This window comes from Tiliqua scincoides, chromosome 4 (assembly GCF_035046505.1).
Source record: "Tiliqua scincoides isolate rTilSci1 chromosome 4, rTilSci1.hap2, whole genome shotgun sequence".
In the NCBI taxonomy this organism is placed as follows: Eukaryota; Metazoa; Chordata; class Lepidosauria; order Squamata; family Scincidae; genus Tiliqua; species Tiliqua scincoides.
The window spans coordinates 113,244,771-113,264,352 of record NC_089824.1 but is presented as its reverse complement, the minus strand read 5'-3'; the positions used below and the strand labels follow the sequence as shown (position 1 = coordinate 113,264,352).

The 19,582-nt window shown below is 46.1% G+C and overlaps 1 protein-coding gene across 5 annotated transcripts in view; it reads right to left on the bottom strand.

Annotated features, from left to right (window-relative positions):
• RASAL2 (RAS protein activator like 2) overlaps positions 1 to 12,372 on the bottom strand; it is a 336,215-nt gene extending 323,843 nt beyond the window's left edge. For 4 of the 5 annotated variants that reach the window (XM_066622763.1, XM_066622764.1, XM_066622765.1 and 1 more), the window contains exon 1: positions 11,743 to 12,371. In XM_066622763.1, coding sequence (XP_066478860.1) covers positions 11,743 to 11,920 — 178 coding nt within the window. In that variant the 5' untranslated portion in view covers positions 11,921 to 12,371. Of the gene's footprint in view, positions 1 to 11,742 lie in introns of all 5 variants that reach the window. The other variant, XM_066622767.1, reaches the window with a different exon arrangement.
• Between the last annotated feature and the right edge of the window lie 7,210 nt (positions 12,373 to 19,582).

Genomic DNA, 19,582 nt, shown 5'->3' with positions numbered 1-19,582 from the left:
CAGTCGGAGGCCAAGCGAAACTATGAGGAACGCATGGCCAGCAACATTAAGGGGAATAATAAAAGCTTCTTCAAATATGTTAGAAGCAGGAAACCCGCCAGAGAAGCGGTTGGCCCTCTGGATGGTGAGGGAGGGAAAGGGGAGATAAAAGGAGACTTAGAGATGGCAGAGAAATTAAATGAGTTCTTTGCATCTGTCTTCACGGCAGAAGACCTCGGGCAGATACCGCTGCCCGAACGGCCCCTCCTGACCGAGGAGTTAAGTCAGATAGAGGTTAAAAGAGAAGATGTTTCAGACCTCATTGATAAATTAAAGATCAATAAGTCACCGGGCCCTGATGGCATCCACCCAAGGGTTATTAAGGAATTGAAGAATGAAGTTGCAGATCTCTTGACTAAGGTATGCAACTTGTCCCTCAAAACGGCCACGGTACCAGAAGATTGGAGGATAGCAAATGTCACGCCTATTTTTAAAAAGGGAAAGAGGGGGGACCCGGGAAACTATAGGCCGGTCAGCCTAACATCTATACCGGGTAAGATGGTGGAATGCCTCATCAAAGATAGGATCTCAAAACACATAGACAAACAGGCCTTGCTGAGGGAGAGTCAGCATGGCTTCTGTAAGGGTAAGTCTTGCCTCACCAACCTTATAGAATTCTTTGAAAAGGTCAACAGGCATGTGGATGCGGGAGAACCCGTGGACATTATATATCTGGACTTTCAGAAGGCGTTTGACACGGTCCCTCACCAAAGGCTACTGAAAAAACTCCACAGTCAGGGAATTAGAGGACAGGTCCTCTCGTGGATTGAGAACTGGTTGGAGGCCAGAAAGCAGAGAGTGGGTGTCAATGGGCAATTTTCACAATGGAGAGAGGTGAAAAGCGGTGTGACCCAAGGATCTGTCCTGGGACCGGTGCTTTTCAACCTCTTCATAAATGACCTGGAGACAGGGTTGAGCAGTGAAGTGGCTAAGTTTGCAGACGACACCAAACTTTTCCGAGTGGTAAAGACCAGAAGTGATTGTGAGGAGCTCCAGAAGGATCTCTCCAGACTGGCAGAATGGGCAGCAAAATGGCAGATGCGCTTCAATGTCAGTAAGTGTAAAGTCATGCACATTGGGGCAAAAAATCAAAACTTTAGATATAGGCTGATGGGTTCTGAGCTGTCTGTGACAGATCAGGAGAGAGATCTTGGGGTGGTGGTGGACAGGTCGATGAAAGTGTCGACCCAATGTGCGGCAGCAGTGAAGAAGGCCAATTCTATGCTTGGGATCATTAGGAAGGGTATTGAGAACAAAACGGTTAGTATTATAATGCCGTTGTACAAATCTATGGTAAGGCCACACCTGGAGTATTGTGTCCAGTTCTGGTCGCCGCATCTCAAAAAAGACATAGTGGAAATGGAAAAGGTGCAAAAGAGAGCGACTAAGATGATTACGGGGCTGGGGCACCTTCCTTATGAGGAAAGGCTACGGCGTTTGGGCCTCTTCAGCCTAGAAAAGAGACGCTTGAGGGGGGACATGATTGAGACATACAAAATTATGCAGGGGATGGACAGAGTGGATAGGGAGATGCTCTTTACACTCTCACATAATACCAGAACCAGGGGACATCCACTAAAATTGAGTGTTGGGCGGGTTAGGACAGACAAAAGAAAATATTTCTTTACTCAGCGTGTGGTCGTCTGTGGAACTCCTTGCCACAGGATGTGGTGCTGGCGTCTAGCCTAGACGCCTTTAAAAGGGGATTGGACGAGTTTCTGGAGGAAAAATCCATTATGGGGTACAAGCCATGATGTGTATGCACAACCTCCTGATTTTAGGAATGGGTTAAGTCAGAATGCCGATGTAGGGGAGGGCACCAGGATGAGGTCTCTTGTTATCTGGTGTGCTCCCTGGGGCATTTGGTGGGCCGCTGTGAGATACAGGAAGCTGGACTAGATGGGCCTATGGCCTGATCCAGTGGGGCTGTTCTTATGTTCTTATGTTCTTATGACATCATCAGGCAAATTAAAATAAATAAGGATAATAAGTCAGTCCTGGTCCACCAAGTGAATTTCCTCTGTAGCCTGCCTGCAATAACACCCCCCCCCCCTCCAAAATCAGTAAGGTTTTCAGCCCTACCCAGTGCCCACTTCAATTTAAGAACTTCTGTTTAAACCAGATCACTGTCAGGATCCACCTGGCTTTGCAAGTCTCCAAAAAGCTCACCTTATCAGCTGAAGCCTCGGTTTTGATCCTTTTTAGTGGGGTGGGGGAGGCTGCCTTCTGCAGTATTTGTTGAGCTCCAGTTCCATCAGATCAGGACCATTCTGGTGGCTTCACATTCCCCTTTGCCTGGCCTGACCACCAGCCAAGACACATTTGCTTACTCGCAAGTAAACGCAACCATGAGGCTGAGTTTCGCTTTCCATAGGGGTCGATACATTTGTCTGTTTGGAGGGAAGGACTTCCTTTTGGGGGGCTGCATTCATTGGATCAGGACCATTCTGGTATCCTTGGATTCTTCTCATCCTGCCCTTTCCGACGGACTAAGGCAAGTTCTCCTACTCGCGAGTAAATGCGCAATACCACTCAGTTTCACTTTCCAGAGGGCTCCATGCATTTTTGTTCTCCTGTTTTTTGGCCATAACATTTGATAGAAAGGAGATATTTCACTCTGGTTTTTTGCATTGCATTCAGCTAGAAATTCCTCATCCAACGGTATATAACATGACAGTATTACTGCTAACCACTGCAATTTTAGCATGTCACCCCCCATGGGCAACACCCCCCTGTGCAGCTTGCAACCAGTGCAGCTTGCACCAGCCGCATCCCCCTAGCGACGCCACTGTCTGCAACACACACTCTCCTCCCCCCCAAAAAAACAATTAAAGCTCAGTCTCTGGAACACTCTCTCCCATCCCTCAATAATTTTTTTTTAACACTCACCTCTTCTCCCCCCACTCTGAGCTGGGAAGAGCTCAGCACAGGCCTCCTGGAGCAACCAGAAAATGGCTGCTCCTGGTGCTTAGAGAACGGAGCTGGTCCATTATTACCTCCTCCTTGCTTTTTTCATGAGCTTTTTATTTTTATTCAGAAGAAAAGTAACTCTTCCAGCTGCCTCCCCAGAGTTTGATGATGCAGGCATCCTTCTATTTTATGATTGACTAGCCAGCTGACCTGGTTTTTTCTGGGGTTGTTTTTTTTTTTTGGTAGCTAGCTATGAATACAGCCCAACCTGTGTGAGGCAATACTTCCAGATGCCTCCTCAGAGACTGATGACACAAGCACTGTCTTTTTTATAATTGGGCAAATTGAGGTGGCTCTCCCTGGTTCACACAGGCATCCCTGCCTGTTTTGTCCCTTGTAAGCCACCACAGCAATTGAGCTGATTGACAGCCCTCCTTGGTCCCTCCATATGTGTGTGTGTACTGCTTTAAAAATGGACTGTGTGCTGCCGCAGAAAGAAGCAGCTTGGGAAAGGCAAAAGGACATTGAAACAGGCTCATTACCACAAATCAACCATGACTGTGCATGGATTAGCATGATTGTGTTCCATAAAGGTATTCAGAAGAAGATTGTCCTTTCCTACCACCAGCTGAACAAAATTTCTAAAACAGATAACCCCTTCCCATGCCTAAGGAAACACACACACAATGGATTTTTAAAAATCCAAGGTGATCCACATAAGCTATTCATTCACTTGTAGTAATCAACCACTAGCAAAGATCATGTAAAGGTCAAAAAGATAAAGAGCAAATGAAGAAATGGACAAAAAACTCCTTAGTAAGTTGATTTAGGGTACAATCCTAACCAACTTTCCAGTACTGAGGTAAGGGCAATTCAACTCTAAGGTAAGGGAACAAATATTGCCTTACCTTGAGGAGCCTCCGTGACTGCTCCCCCAACTGCAGGATGCAGCACATGCCCCACTGGGCATGCCAGCACTATGCCAGCACTAGAAAATGCCAGCACTAGAAAATTAGTTAGTATTGCGCCCTTCAGTGGCATACCTAGACCATCTGTCACCTGGGGCAAACTAAAATTTTGGCACCCCCCCTCCACAATTTAATTTAATTTATTTAATTTATTATTTGCAAAACTATGTGATTTTAAAAAGCTGCCTAACACACAGCTGCCTAAGATAGACAGCACCACATTGAACAAGCAGCACATTAATGTCGCACAGAAGGCTCGATTTGCAACATTGGACTGCTTGAGAGCATAGGAAAGAATCCTGCTGAACACACTAAGAGCAACATAGATATTTATGGCATAAAACCACAAGAGCACATTTGCAGTGTTAGTGAGATACTGACAGCAAAACAGACATGTGCATGTTAGTTCACTGAAAGCAAAAGAGACTTGTGTGAGTGGTTCACAAGAGAGCATGGAAACAAGCCATACTGGAAACTAGCCTTGCCCTGGTCTATCTAGCCCAGCTTTCTGCATCTCTGTTTCCCACAGAAAGCAGCATAAGGCAGACACATTACATTGGAGAAGCAGCACAAGCTATCTCACATCTGATAAATGATTTCAAGGCTATACCACTGTAGCAAGCAAACCCATACATCTGGGCATGGTGAAAACCACAAGGCCAGCAAAAGAGACATGTGTGAATCAACCTAAGTCAAGGTCAATTTAGTCCTGCTTTCTTTATCTCCATTTCCCACAGATAGCTGCCTAAGTAAAATAACACTAAATAACAGTGAAGGCCAAGATAGCACAATAGCATATTAGTGAACACAGCACTACAGCAAGCAAATGCATGATTTGTTTATGTAAAACAACAGTAAGGAGCATTGGAGTTAGAGCATTAGAATAAAGCATCAGCAGCAGTACTCATTAAGTTCAGGTCTTCATTTTTTACTGCATATATATTTATTATTACGAGTATTAGCAGTAGCACAGAATAACAGTGTAATAATAGACCCAATTCCCTGCCTCTCAGCAGATTATGAATGTTTAGTAGCTTCTATTATTAAGAACATAAGAGCAACCCCAAGATCTGGATCAGGCCAAAGACCCAACTAGTCCAGCTTCCTGTATCTCACAGTGGCCCACCAAATGCTACAGGGAGCACACAAGACAACAGCACAACCTGCGTCCTGGTGCCCTGCATCTGGCAATCACAGGCAGACTGCCTCTAAAACCAAGAGCTTGCACAGCAGCAGGCTCTAAGGCTCCAATCCCTGGCACTCTTTCCTGGGAGTAAGCCTCATGCACTATAATGGGGCTTATTTCTGAGTAGACATGCACAGGAGCAGGCTCCAATCCCAGGCGCTCTTTCCTAGGAGTAAGCCTCATGCACTATAATGGGGCTTACTTCTGAGTAGACGCACAGGACTTGTCTCCTCTGCTGTGGCAGAAAAGCCTCTCCTGGTGCTGAGTGGGGAACTGCTCACGGAAAGGGCTGCAAAGGTTCGCAATGGCTGAGAAGGAGGGCAGCTCAGGACTGGCTGGTGGTTAGCCAGTGAAGGGCCCTGAGCCATTCCAAGAGGAAAAAGCCAGGAGCCTGCTGGGCAGTGATTGGCTGAGCCGGCCCTGCAGAATTCAAAGGGAACAAAGAGTCAAGCAGGTGGGGGTGGGGGGAGTGACAGGACAGGAGGGCAGTGGCTGGGGGGTGGGCAGTGAGCTCAGGGGGCGGAGGGAAGCCAGCCTGCCCACCCCACACAAGAGGCTCTGAAAAAAGCCTCAAAGGAGCTGCCAGGGACGATGTTTTTCAAAGTGACACTCAGCTTCAGCACCCCCTCCAGGCTGCCTGGCCTCAGCGCCTGGGGCTTTTGCCCCATCTGCCCCATGGCTAGACCCGCCAGTGGCGCCCTTAGGATCTCAACAGAAGACAGGGAAAGATCTCACAGTCACACTGAAAGTACATTTGAGAGTGAACCCATCGTTGCTATGCTTTTGCCTGCCACAGCAGTTGGTTATTATGATACATTATTTCTAAATCCACTCTCCAGTGCAAGCTATATAGCCTTTGCTATATATATATATAGCTATATAGCCTTTGCAACTGGACTAGTTTCCTGTGATGTCCCTGAATAAGCTCCCCACACAGATGCAAGTTGAATGATAGAGTTCTTAGAACGTGGATGTGCAAAATTAATCAGATTTGAGAAACGGCCAACAAATTTATTTCAAGTTAAATAACTGTTTCCTCTAACCAGTCTTCTTTACAGCTAAGTGGCTTTCAATTCCAGCAATCTAAAAATACACTAAGCTTTCTGCGTCTATATGGACAAACAGGGAATAATGAACCTTGGGTGGCCATTATATTAATAGCTCCCCTGACTGCAATGCTAGACAAGTGGTACTTAACTTTTCTCATGCAAGGCAGACTTCCAGAATCATTTATGGCAAAAATTGGTATTCACCATGCCCAATACCTTCCAGGCAATACAGGCCACAAGCCCAGTCTCTCAAGTTCCTATTTGCCTCTGCTACGCTAGCAGAGTACTTTTAACAACTATGAAAAGCTCCTCAGTTCTACAAATATTGATGGCATTACATGCCTTACATACAACATTCTTAGAAACTACATTTAGTTGTGTACTAGCATGGAATTGTTTAGTTTTGATTAAATTCACAAGAACATATCCAGGTCAATCTCTGCAAGACAAGAATGGAATTAAAACATTTACTTCACTATCCTTACCACTTAAGCACAACAGCATCCTGTGCGGAGGGAAGAAAGTATATGCTTTCCTTATCGGAACAGTGGAACTAGCCATCTCAACAGTTTGCTCTTGGGGAATAAAGCTATCAATCAAAATCATTACAGTCTGCAAAATACAGTATTACACTGTAGACTTTATCTATCTCTATGTAAGTCCTTAACATTACATCTTCTAATAGCTTCATCCAAGCCCAATTTCATTTGTGTGTACATGAGTGCAGTGAACCCTTAATTTAACAGATCTCAATTGAACAGTCTTTAGAATAACTGGCATTTCCTATTTCATTAAAAAGCTAGTTAAATGCATTTTGCACATGCACATGCCCATTGACAAATGCATTTAATTTAACAGGCATCACTTCCTCTCATTAGTTCATTTAATTGAGGGTTCCCGATGATACACATTTTCCACCAAACAGATTCTCACTCAGGTTATAAATTCTGTACTCTGAAGTAAGCAAGTCTCTATACAGCAAGCCTCCCCAAGGCAAAAACACAATTAAAACTTCCTCAAGAATGACTCGAGCAGTGTTTCTTAAACTGAGGGTCGGGACCCACTAGGTGGGTTGTGAGCCAAGTTCAGGTGGGTCCCCATTCACTTCAATATTTTATTTTTAATATATTAGACAATACTACCATGGAATGTGACTGCATTTGTGGAAATGTTACACGTCGTACTTTTAACAAGCTACTCTGTGTATTCTTTTAACAATGATAGTAAATGGGACTTACTCCTGATTAAGTATGGATAGTTAAGTGTGCAGTCTAGGATTGTGAAAAATTTTCCTGCTTGATGATGTCACTTCCAGTGGGTCCTAGCAGATTCTCATTCTAAAAAGTGGGTCCTGGCGCTAAATGTGTGAGAACCACTGGACTAGAGTATTGCCTAACCATGCTCATCTTGCTCACTACCAAGAGAGCTTATAGCAATAACACCACAAGAAAATAGAGGAAGCAGAGATCATGTAGGCCTAGAGTAGCCATCATGTTCTTGGGAGAGGAATCTTAAGGAAATAAAGCATCTACCAAAAACAGTTAATACAAGGAGTAGAATAACCAGTATAGCAGGGCTTTTCAGACTGGGGAGCCATGACGCCCCAGCCTGTGGGCCCTGGCCTGTTTCCCCTTAAGGGGCAGGGGCAGCCAGGAGGCAGGGAGGAGGCAGTGGCGCGATCCTGGGGTGATCGCTCCACTTTCACTTGTGAAGCATCGGAGAGCCCTGCGGACAGCCGCGCAGGGCTCCTTGCACCCCCGGGAGGCTCGGGTAAGTGTACCCAAGCCCCTGTGTACCCAAGCCCCTGCAGCCCCCCCCAAGCGACATGATCCTGGGGATCACGCTGCTGCCTTCTCCCTGCCACCGTTCCCCCCCCCCCCGCAAGAACTTACTGTGGCTTTCAAACTCCCTGGGAGTTTGAAAACCGCAGCAGTACAGTATTGTTTTGAGCACTGTTCTTTTCTGGGGAAGTAAAAGACAATTTGGCTTCAAATCCAATTGTCATACACAGTAGTAAGAAATATAAAAGCACTTACATCTTCTCTGACATCTAAACAAACCTTGCAAAGGAAATTTCATGTAAGAACTTTTGTTCTAAACATGAGATGTTTCAGATTCCTCTTTCTTATTCCTCTTATTCCTCTTTCAGATTCCTCTGTAGTTTATACTATACCAATATAAGTCATGCTGTAGAAAAAAAAATCTGAGCCTCCATTAATGTGCACAAGCATTAGACATCCAATAAGACAATGAAGCAGAAGAGAAAGCAATGGTTCTTTGTATATACCACACACAATTACACTGATGCCCCTTGTTTGGCAATACCCCTCAGAGTTCTCACTGATCTTCTCTTTCTTCCATAGAAATATTCAGTGGCACAAACTGACTTCAATGGGAGATACTATACACAAAAGACCACAATTGGAAGACTATGGATGGCAAAGCACCCCATCCCAGATAGTAGAGCCACCACTGCCTGGCACAGAATAGTTTCTGTCCTACCTCTTATGCAAAACAACTACCCACTTGCTTTTGTCCCAGATATCAGTGAGGACTATTCAGCTCAATGGAAGAACGAAAAGGACTAGCAATGGACAACATCATTGACATGCTTTGAGATCCTGCATTAATGAGGTCATTGCTTGCAGCCCTTTTACACAAGTTTCTTCCACAGAAGTGAAGAAACATTCATTTTCACAGGACAAAGCAAATGTAGTCTATCATAATGTTGGACACCTTGCAAACAATTTCACAGGCAGTTTGTCTAGTATCATATGTAGTATTAATACACTGTCTCCTACACTAACCGACACCAGTCCAATAACAAATAGCAGTGTATTCTTTTAGCACTGAGTTGAAGTGGCAACTGTCCACAGTTAAGAAGAAACTTTGCCTGAAGTCCAGCAACACATAAGTGCTCAGGAAAAGATATGAACTAGGAAACCTAACCTGAGAAGGAAGACAATGTATGATTGCTTCCTCAGAGGCCAAGTACAACCCAGTACATGACACTTTAAAGAAAAATAGACAAGCACACAGAATGACCAAAATATCCAATCCCTATATTCTGTCTTGAATCACTTGTTTTAAGACCATGTCACAATACATTTCTATATTAGAGAACATAGTAGTTAAAAAAATATCTGAGCCTGGGAATAGGCAGGGCGTACTGATACAAATTTATTTTAGGCAGTTACATACCAGGGAGGGTTTCAGAAAGAAATAGGAAATAACAACAAGTCTTGTACATCAGCCAGATCACTAAAGAATTTAACATCCTTTTTCCAGCCACTCATCAACCTTTGCTATAAATAAGAATGCCAGCTGAATGCAAGTCAGTAAGTACAAAACCACAAGATGAACAATGCCAGTATCTTCTAGGCTTCTAGCAACTCATTAATAGTCATCCAAAATCCAGCTGGATTGAAGAAAGAAAATGAAGCTTTACTCATACTGTGACCAGTTCTGATTCCTTGCAAGCACAAAAGGGTTCAAATAAAGATTACAGAATGATAGCATTTCACGTTTTTGCATTTGCTAGGTCCTGGGGTGCTTTCAGTTGAGCTCCCTGTAGTTGACTTATACAAAATTAGCAGAAAGGGCAGCTTGCAATAATTATCAACATCTTGACATTTTAACATGTGTAGAATAACCACAGGGTAGTGTTTCCTAACAGCACATTTTTATGTTGCAGAGTTTTCTTTACAGCCTACACATTTAAAGTGAATGAGACACTTTCAAACTGACATTACTCACAAATCTTACCCTGGGACAATTCAACTGTGGCTGCAATTTCCCCAAGCTCAAAGCAAACCCAAACACAAAACATTTTTGTCCATTCATCAGTATTTAAACCTATGGCTGGGTCTGGTGGAATAGATATCCAGAGACTTGACAATGGGACAGTTAACAATAGCACATTCTGAAACTTAATCTGTGGGAGTTTTTCAGCTAACAGGATTCTTATTGAGATGGGGGGACTGGGAAGAGGCTGTGCCAGGAGGTGGACATCCCTCACACTCACATGAAGTTACTTTGTTTTAAGTTCTTCTTTTGGCAAAGACATTTTTTTAATTCTCTGACTGGTGACCAGTCATTTCTGAGACAGTTATACAGAGCAAGACCAACACCTGAACAGAGGAGAGGTTTCATAGACAAAAGTAACCCCTGCTAATTGGCACTTTTTCAAGTGGGTGCTCCTTTTTTTAGCAGGGGGAGAGTAACTGGTCTACCTCACCCCAGCAGTGTCTTTTCTAGTGGCTGTCTGCTGCTGTTCTTTTGCATCTTTTTAGATTGTGAGCCCTTTAGAGACAGGGAGCCATTAGATATTTGATTTTCTCTGTAAACCGCTTTGTGAACTTTCTCTTGAAAAGTGGTATATAAATACTGTTAATAATTAATAATAATAATAAGTATACTTTTCCCACTGAAATGACTTGAAAAGGCGGGAGGGCAGGAAATCCCTTCTTGTGAAGACAGAAATAGGGGTGACAGGAGGCTTACTTATGAAAGGTCCAAGATAGAGCAAAAGTTGCAAACCAAAGTTTATCGTCATCATCATCCATGAGGAAATACTGCATTCCTGTCAAAAGTGAAGTTCACTACTCAGTCCAGAAGCACAAGGTGGAATACGGGGAACTGTTTGTATTATTTATCCAACTAACACTGAACTTGAGGGACAATGAAGGAAACGTTGTGGCAGCCTTTGCACACAATTTGAGCAAAACAAGAGAATTTGAGAGAAACAAATCTGAGCAGAAATGCTGCCTGAAAATGGAATGAGAAAAGATGAGGGGAGCAATAAGGCAGTAATTATTGTCCCTGAGTACTACTTCAATGGAATGAAGACAAAAATGATGGGTTGGAACCTGCCACTGGGTTACAAGAGACCAAGAAGCCAAGTCTGCCAGAACAAATCTGTGCTACTCTTAAGGAAGAATCAACGATGGTGAGAGAGCACATGTGAGCCCGCTCCCTGAACAAGCGGCAGGGCAACGTGTCCCCTCTTCCCACCCCTGCTCAAGTAAACTGGCTGCCTAATCAGGGAATAAGACTCACAAGTGTGCCAAGAGAGAGCCTCACATTCCAAGGTTTGCCCCTTGGGAACGTTTCTGGGTGTTCCAAAAAGCAGCAAGTCTGGAGACACCTGGTTGGGACGATGAAGAGACATGGGGAGCACCATCTAGATGGCTGTGACGCCCCAGAGGCCAAAGAGCAGTCCAGCTGGAGGGGGTGCAAGAGCCACAGTCAGCCCCTAAACACCGCTGGCATTGACAGAGACGGAGGAGTCCAAAGGATGCAAGGAAGAGGCTTAACCCCCACATTTTCAAGGACGTCGCTGAACGCGTGTGTCGGGCGAGGTCTGCACGTGATAGCACTTCCCAAGCAGGGAGCAGAGTCGCGACTGCCAGAGACAGGACCCCTCCCCCAAGGAGGAAAGAGGAGAGGAAACGGGGGGGGCGAGGAGTCTTGGGCAGTCTCCTCAGAGGCGAGTCCCGCAGCGGCTCCCCCCAGCCAAGGAAGGGGGGTGGGTGGCGGGGGGGGCACGTTCCGGGAGAGCGGCCGGGAGCGGGAGTCTCTCCTTCCTTACCGTAGACCCGCAGCCAGCCCTGCAGCTGACACACCGACTCCCGCAGGATCCTCTCCAGCGTGCTGGCCGCCCCGGCCAGGTCGGCGGGTCCCGGCAGAGAGTTCTTCAGGCGCTCCAAGCAGGAGCCTCCCCCTCCTTCCTCCCCGGCCGGCCGCGCCGAGGACACGACGGGCTCCATCCGCCACCACCAATGCCGCTGCCCTGCGATCGGATCAGCCCGGGCGAGGCTCCCGCAGCCTCGGTCGCTCGACCGCTCTCGCCCGGCGGTCACTGAGCGCGAGTCCGCTCGGGCTCCATCCCGAGGCCGCCCGCCGGCTCCCCTTCCACTTCCGCGGCCGGCGCTCCCACGTCCCGCCCGCCGCTTCTCTCAGCCTCGGCGGCGACGGGCGGCATCCCAGGGAGATAGGCAGGAGCAATGGATCGCCGAGCCGCGGGCCGCACCGTCTCCCCGCCTCGGGCAGGCGTGGACGCGCGGAGGCCGGACGGGAAGGAGCCGCCGGCCAGGCTCCCTCAATCGCCCATCGACGCGCACGCGGCAGCCGAGCGGCAGCGCGTCGGATCCCGGCTGCCCCGGACTGTGCCCGGCTGCCCCCCCCACTGGCTTCAGGAGCGGCCCTCGAGCCTCGCCCTCCGCGCCTGCCTCCTCCCGCGGACTTCCAGCAGAGGTCAGCGCGGCCGCCCTCCCCATTCTCAGCGCCGGTGCAGCTGTGCCAGTGGGGCGCGCCCCGCCCCCTGTGGGCCCGATCCCGCCCAGTCTTCCAGCACGGGGCAGCCGCAGTGCAGCCCCAGGGCAGGGACAAAGGTTCCCGTACTTTCAGGGCTGCCCCTCCACGAGACGCCTGGCCCACTGGCACAGCTGCACCGGCACTGGAACATGGGATAGGCTGGGCCCTTGGTGGGGAGGGAGCGGCCTCGAGGGACGGGAACATTTCTGCCCCGCCTCAGGGCTGCGTTGAGTTTGCCCCGCGCTGGAAAGCAGGGTGGATTGGGCCCTAAGGCTGCAATCCTGTCCACACTCACCTGGGAGTGAACCCCATTGACTCTAACGGGACTTACTTCTGAGTAGACAGGCACAGGATGGGGCTCTAAGGGAGTGACCTGGTGCAGTTTGAGGGAGGAAATGCCAGGGAAGTCTTTATTGTGGAGTAAAGTGCTTCTCTCCCCCCCCCCCACGGCCCTACGTCCGGCGTGCCTGCCTTGCCTTCTCCGTTTTGTCCTCTTCCCTGGCCCTTCTCTGGCCTTTTGCCGGTCAGTGAACACAAAAGGGGGGCGTAGGACCCTGCTGGCAAGCTCTGCCTCCAACCTGTCTGTTCATTCTGCAGTCAGAAAAGAGCCCTTGTGCAGACAGCATCCTCAGTTAAGAATGCTGGAAAAGGAGTGGTCCTGATTGTGCCCAGAAAGCACTCTGCACACCCAGTTGTACATGTGGAACTCTTTCCAGATTTTGCAATGAACGTGTGGAGGTTGAGGAGGGAGGAACCTGGCAAGGTGATGCCATACACCTCAGCACACAAAGGTTGTCTGCGTTTGAAAATGTTGGCATTGAGGCTCAGCGCTGCATAGAGGGCTGACCAGCATTCCTGCAGCGCCAGCCAGCAGTGAGTATTTTGGGGGCATGGGAGAGGTGGGGAATGGGTGGAACGAGGCAGGGGGGGATGAACTCAGGAGGGAGATGGGACCAATGGAGCTGTTCTCTGCTGGATCCTATCCTCTGTGTTGGGTTGCAAAGTAACCAGTGCAAACTTGAGAAGCCCCATTGTGGGGCTGAGGCTTTCCCAGTCTCCTTCCCTCCAGGACATCTCTGGTGGCCCTGGTGGTGCTGCTGGATGCAGCAGTAGCCATTTTGGTGCTGCTGCACCCGGCAGAGCCGCAAGGGATAGGATTCGGCTGCCCAACAGATAGAAGTAATATTATGTATGGGACCCTGAGAAAATGTGTCCCCACAGATCTGTCCCACAAGTGTTGAGAAGTTGGCCTTCTCTGGTCTAGATCCTTCTTCCCACCCTACCTTTTTTTCAGGCTTTGGCCTTCCTAGGCACAAAATAATTAACAGTAGCCCACCTCCTATGTTTTAGTACCAGATTCTTTGTGTGGCTACTTTTTGCCATCTGGCTTCATACAGGGTGACCCAAAAAAAATATTAGAGCAATGCCATCAATCCTTTCCCAGTAGGAACATCCTGTTTCTCTTAGCATCAGCTGGTGGATCATGTCCAACAACTGAGTTGTACCCAGATCGAATGCAGTCAGACAACTGGCATCACTATTATTGTTTTATTCTGTTTTATTTCAACAACAAGACAATTAGGAAGAGAAAGAGATTTGGAGAAGGGAAAGGCAGGGAGACAAACATTTCTATTTTTGTTACTTTTCTCAAATTCCACAGGACATTTGAAGATCTTAGGGCACAATCCTAACTCACTTTCCAGCACCAACATAAGGGTGATGCAGCACTGAAGTTAGGGAACAAACATTCTCTTTCTTTGAGGAGGCCTCCATGAGCGCCATCCAGCTGCAAGATGCAGCACATGACCCATTGGCACAGCTATGCCAGTGCTGCAAAGTTGGTTAGGATTTGGTCTTTAGTTATTTTCCTGATTTGCAGCAGAGTACAATGAATATGTCCATTTTCATTATAACCAGTTTCTGCCCATATTTCCACAAAGCCAAGCTTATATGCAGCAGGGTGGAAGATACGAACACTTCCAGATTAAATGCCCTTTCTCAGCTTGAAAAAATTCCTTTGAATTTGAAAAAAATTCAGCTTGAGTCAATTCCTACTGGGTTGATTGCATTAATAGATTGGTTGGTGCGCTCAGTGAGTTACATCTTTGATCAGAGATTTAAAATGTGGCATGTTTAGTGATTTGAAATGCTCAATGTCCTGTGAGACAGAGAAGGAAGAAGGTAGCTGTTCTGGTAACATTAAGGTCACTGATGTTTGTGGCTGGGAATGACCATCAATTCCGTGATGGTCATTCCCCTCTTACCGTGACTATCAATTTTGCTATATAATACAATATTAATTTGTGTCTCTTTGTTTTCCCTTGCTCAAAATCTTTTGCCTCTTAAGTCCTTCTCCCTTCCTTTTATATTTGCTATTTCTTTGATACATTATAGCTGTCTATCATTCCCTGAATTCTACCATTTTCTATGCAAACTAGAAGAGCAGAGTCTTCCTAACTACTTAAAAGTCAGCCAGTCTAGTTTATAATAAGCCACCTTTGGACAATTGAAGTGGTTGGCTCAGCTGGCAGATTTGTGGGAGCACTATCTCCTACTCCTCTCCCCATACTTGCTGGGTTATGAAAGGAAAAGGGTGATGGAGCAAAAGAATGGGTTGTGATGGGTTATGAAAGGTGATGGAGCAAAAGAAGAAGTGGAGCAGGGGAGAGTGGTGGACTCCCAGGAGACTCTCTTGCCCAACACTTTCCTCTAGACTTCCACTCTTTGCTCCTCTTTATTTTCAAATCCATGAAGTGTGAGAGGAGAAGCAGCAGCAATTGAGTAAGGGAAGGCAGCATTTGGTGTCCTGTCTCAGGTGTGAGATCTTGAGCTGATTGTTTTTTACAAGCACATGGTACATTTTTAAGTATTCACTTAGAACAAAACAAGGTATGAATCTGTCACATCATTAACCCCAGCATGCTTCCTTTTCTTGTATGACTAGAGTATAGTATAGGAATCATTATCTGGACTGGTTCAATGTCACCTATCTAGCCCCCTTTCCATCTTCCCCCAGAGAGGGGAAAGCTTATTGGGGAAGGGGATAATGGGAAGCAGGAAACACTACAATGCAGAACAGGCATCATTTCCTTACAGAGATTGTGGGTTTTACAACTAGAAAACCATATCCCATGATCACCATAATTTGCAACTAAAAAGGCAGGGTAGGTGAGCCCATCTTGCTGCCCCCAAACTATAGGGAACTGGCAACCTGAGGACTAGCAAGGAATAGTGACTAGCTAGTCACAATACATATACATAGAAATAATTATAGCTTATAACTGATAATGAACTGCCTTCGGACAATCTAATGAAATGTGAGATATAAATACATAGAAATTATTATGTAAATTACAAACTCTTTTATCAATAAAGTCATAGAGGTGATACTGTACAAAGCATTATAAATGCTTTCCTGCACTTAACAATCTGCTATAGGTCTGGGACGGCTGCCCAAACCCTGGCCCTGGGGCCACTTGCAGCCCTCGAGGGCTCCCAATTGGGAGCCCCCAATCTCTAATGAGCTTTGGCCTGCAGGAGATGTGCTGAAGCCCAGACTGGCCCAACACAACTGCTCACAGCGTGACGGCCAACTCGTGGGAGCTGTGAGATGAGGGCTCCCTCCACTGCTTGCTTTGTCCAAGGCCTTTTATAGGCCATAAGCTATTGCAAGACCTTCATTCATTCATATAAGTTCCACCTCTAATGTATTCATTTATGTAAATTTATTCAAATTTGAAATGTAAATTAATATTTTTTCCCCGTCCCCCAACAGTATAAGAGAAATGATGTGGCTCTTCTGCCAAAGAGTTTGGACGCCCCTGGTCTAGGCTCAATTCCGTACATACTTGCAGAGAAAAAATTCCATTGAACACTGTGGGACTTATGTCTAATTAAGCATACATAGGATTGTGCTATAAGCCATCTCTATTTGATCTTGAATTTAATAGCAACATTGAGTTAGATCTCTTTAATTCTGGAGACAATATCCATATAAGACAGGCAGCCTCATCCAGTGGCGTAGCTAAGGGGGTGCAGTGGGTAGCAGTCACACTGGGCAACAAGCTTTAGGGGGGCAACAAGCTGAGCTTGACACCAGTGGCCAAAATTGCGAAAAAAATTTGGTATGTACGAATAATACCATCATGTTATATATCATCGGAAAGGTAATTTAAAGCAGAATGCAATGAAAGAAACCCATTTGAATATCTGTATTCTACCAAAAGTTATGGCCAATTAACCAGAAAACAAAAACGCCTTATGGAACAAAAAGTGGATTTTCCTAACTCAAAACTGACCCATGAGACTGATTGTTCTGAGAGCCAATGAAATGTCTTATTGAAATGAAATCTTATGATACAGCATGGAACCAATAAGGAGTTAATATGTGTCAGCTCTCATTTCCATATATACACAGCTACTCCTGCTAACTGGTAAATAGGCACTTTTTCAAGTGGTGCTCCTCTTACATTTAGCAGGGAGAGAATAACCATCTGTCTTCACCCCAGCACAATGTCTCTAACCAATAAGGGGCACACTTTTATTTACTTAATTAAATTTTATTTTGTCATGGAGAGGAGCTACAAAATCTTCTTTGATCCCAGGTAGCAGATAGATGTTTTAGCTATGCCACTGGCTGGGGAGAGATGGCAGATTAAGTGTGTGGTGAACTGCTGGGGGGAGGAGGCAGGTTTCCCCCCAATTTGCACTTTTTACAAAGCCCAAGTGTGATGTCACTTCTGGTTGTGACATCACTTCCGGGGCATCATTTTGAGCTCTGCACCGGGCTACATGTTCACTAGCTACGCCACTGGCCCAATCCTATCCCCAGTGGGGCTGCCAGGTGCAGCAGTGCCAAAATGTTGTAACCCTTAGCCCCACAATGGCCTCTGGAGGTCCTACAGAGGCACTTCCGGTTTTCAGGCAAAAACCAGAAGTGCCTCTCTCGGACCTCTGGAAAACTGGCCTACGAGGCTTTCAGAGGCCTCGGAAAGGGCTTTGGAGGCCCTAGAAGGGCACTTCCAGTTTTCGCCCAAAAATCGGAAGTACTAGGACTTCCGAAGGCTATTTTGAGGCCCATAGAGGCTGTGTGCTGCTACCACAGGCCTAAGGACAGCTCTGGTTGTGTTTGGAGCTTGATGGAGCCCGAATTTCATGTGACTTGGTTTCACGCAAAATTTGGTATTCATGTGGATTCCAGGAACAGAACCCTCACAAATAACAATGCTCCACCTGTGTATTTAGTACATATCAATGAATTGCATTCAATAAACCTAATCATGAAGCAACCAACTAATGCCTTTTATACTGAAACTGTGCTCATTCCCTCTCACAGGGCCTATAAAAACACTAACTGCTCTGTGAGGAGAAGATGGGAGGAAAAGCTGAAGACACATTACCCACCCACACCCTTTTGCTTTTGTAATGATTTCTCATTTGATAATTTCATATGAGCCTAATTTATGGGCCAGCTGGCTGAAACACAAGGACAAATGTTTTAAATTAGTGAATAGGAATCATTTTGTTCAGAACTGGAATTCTTGTATTATTTATTAGCAGAACCAGGAATACATATTTACACTTGGCTCACACAAGGCTCGTATTTGTTACCATTCAATTAATTGCTGACCTTTTACAATGAATGAATGAATGTGCATTTAATTATTTATATATCTCCTTAAAAATTAAAAGATGCACTTTAGATTTGAAGGGTGTTCTTCAGATAGGATGTTTCATTGAGAGAGAAATTGGGTAGTATAGATTAAGAGAATAGATAGAATTGAGACTGTAGATTGAGTAGATAGTGAGAAGATTCTTGGAACTGGAGACTGACATCTAGTGTTGGGAAGGAGTCAGGTGACTTGGACTAGAGTCACGAAAATGCGTGATTTTGGGTGACTCTGCAACTCGTGAGTCACGCACATGGAAGACTCTGAAAAAGATTCGAGTCAGGTCCCCCCAACTCAGCACTCATCCCCATGTGTGCTGACTTGAGAATACAAGCGTCTGGGAGTGCTTGCTTACTGTTATCGACATGTGGAAAAACTTGTGGGTCATAATTCTGACCGGCAGGGAGTTCCAGCCTGGAGGCAAAAAAGGGTTAATGTGAGCTGGAGAGAGGAGGCAGGACTGGGCTCTCTTTTACAGTCTCTGATAGGAAGGAAGGAACGGATGAATGGATAAAGCAGGGCTTTTCAAACTGGGGCATTGCGACGCCCCAGCCTGTGGGCCCTGGCCTCTGCCCCCTTAAGGGGTGGGGGCAGCCTGGAGGCAGGGAGGAGGCAGTTGCGCAATCCCTAGGATCGCGCCATTCAGGGGGCTGCAGGGGCTTGGGTGCACTTACCCAAGCCTCCTGCAGCCTCGCGGGTGTGCAGGGAGCCCGGCGCAACCTTTGGCAGGGCTCCCCGCAGCAGTGAAAGTGAAAGCAGAGCAATCGCGCTCCACTTCCGCTTTAGCGGAAGCAGCCCTGTTTTTTCCACAGCTGGCTTTTTAATGGGAAGGGGCAACTTGAGTCCATTAGAGTCACTAAAGGATGACTCGGAGACTTGGAAAGTGCCCCCATTAGGACTCTTTTTTGAGTCAAGTCATGACTGGATTCAAGCCACGCTGGCTTTTCCCATCCCTAATGTCTACTAATGGGATGGAATAAATGAATACACACTCCAAATTGCCAAAAGTTCTCTCCTGTCATTATACCTATGGATCCCATAGAATGGAAGCAATTCTACTGCTTGGATTGGAGAATAGTTAGGTGCTTAGGGGTGACATTTATTCAATGTGAGTACTAGTTTTAGCCCTTGTGTAATTCTTTTCCTGCTGTCTCTGAAATAAAAGCTTTCAGGCAACATCAGAACAAAATTTGTCAGAGCTTATTAAGTGCTTGACGATCACATCTGTACTGGCAGTAGATGTGGAGTTAGTATTTGTGCATAAATAGATTGAAAACCTAATGTTCAATACCAATGGCTATCAAATATCAAATACTGTTAAATGCAAACGTTATAGCATATGCTGTGGCCTGTCAGCTGTGAAAAACTGTGGAACGTAAGATGTTGAATATTGATTTGGAATGTTAGATGTAAGATTGCTGAATATTCAGCAAATATTAGTATCAA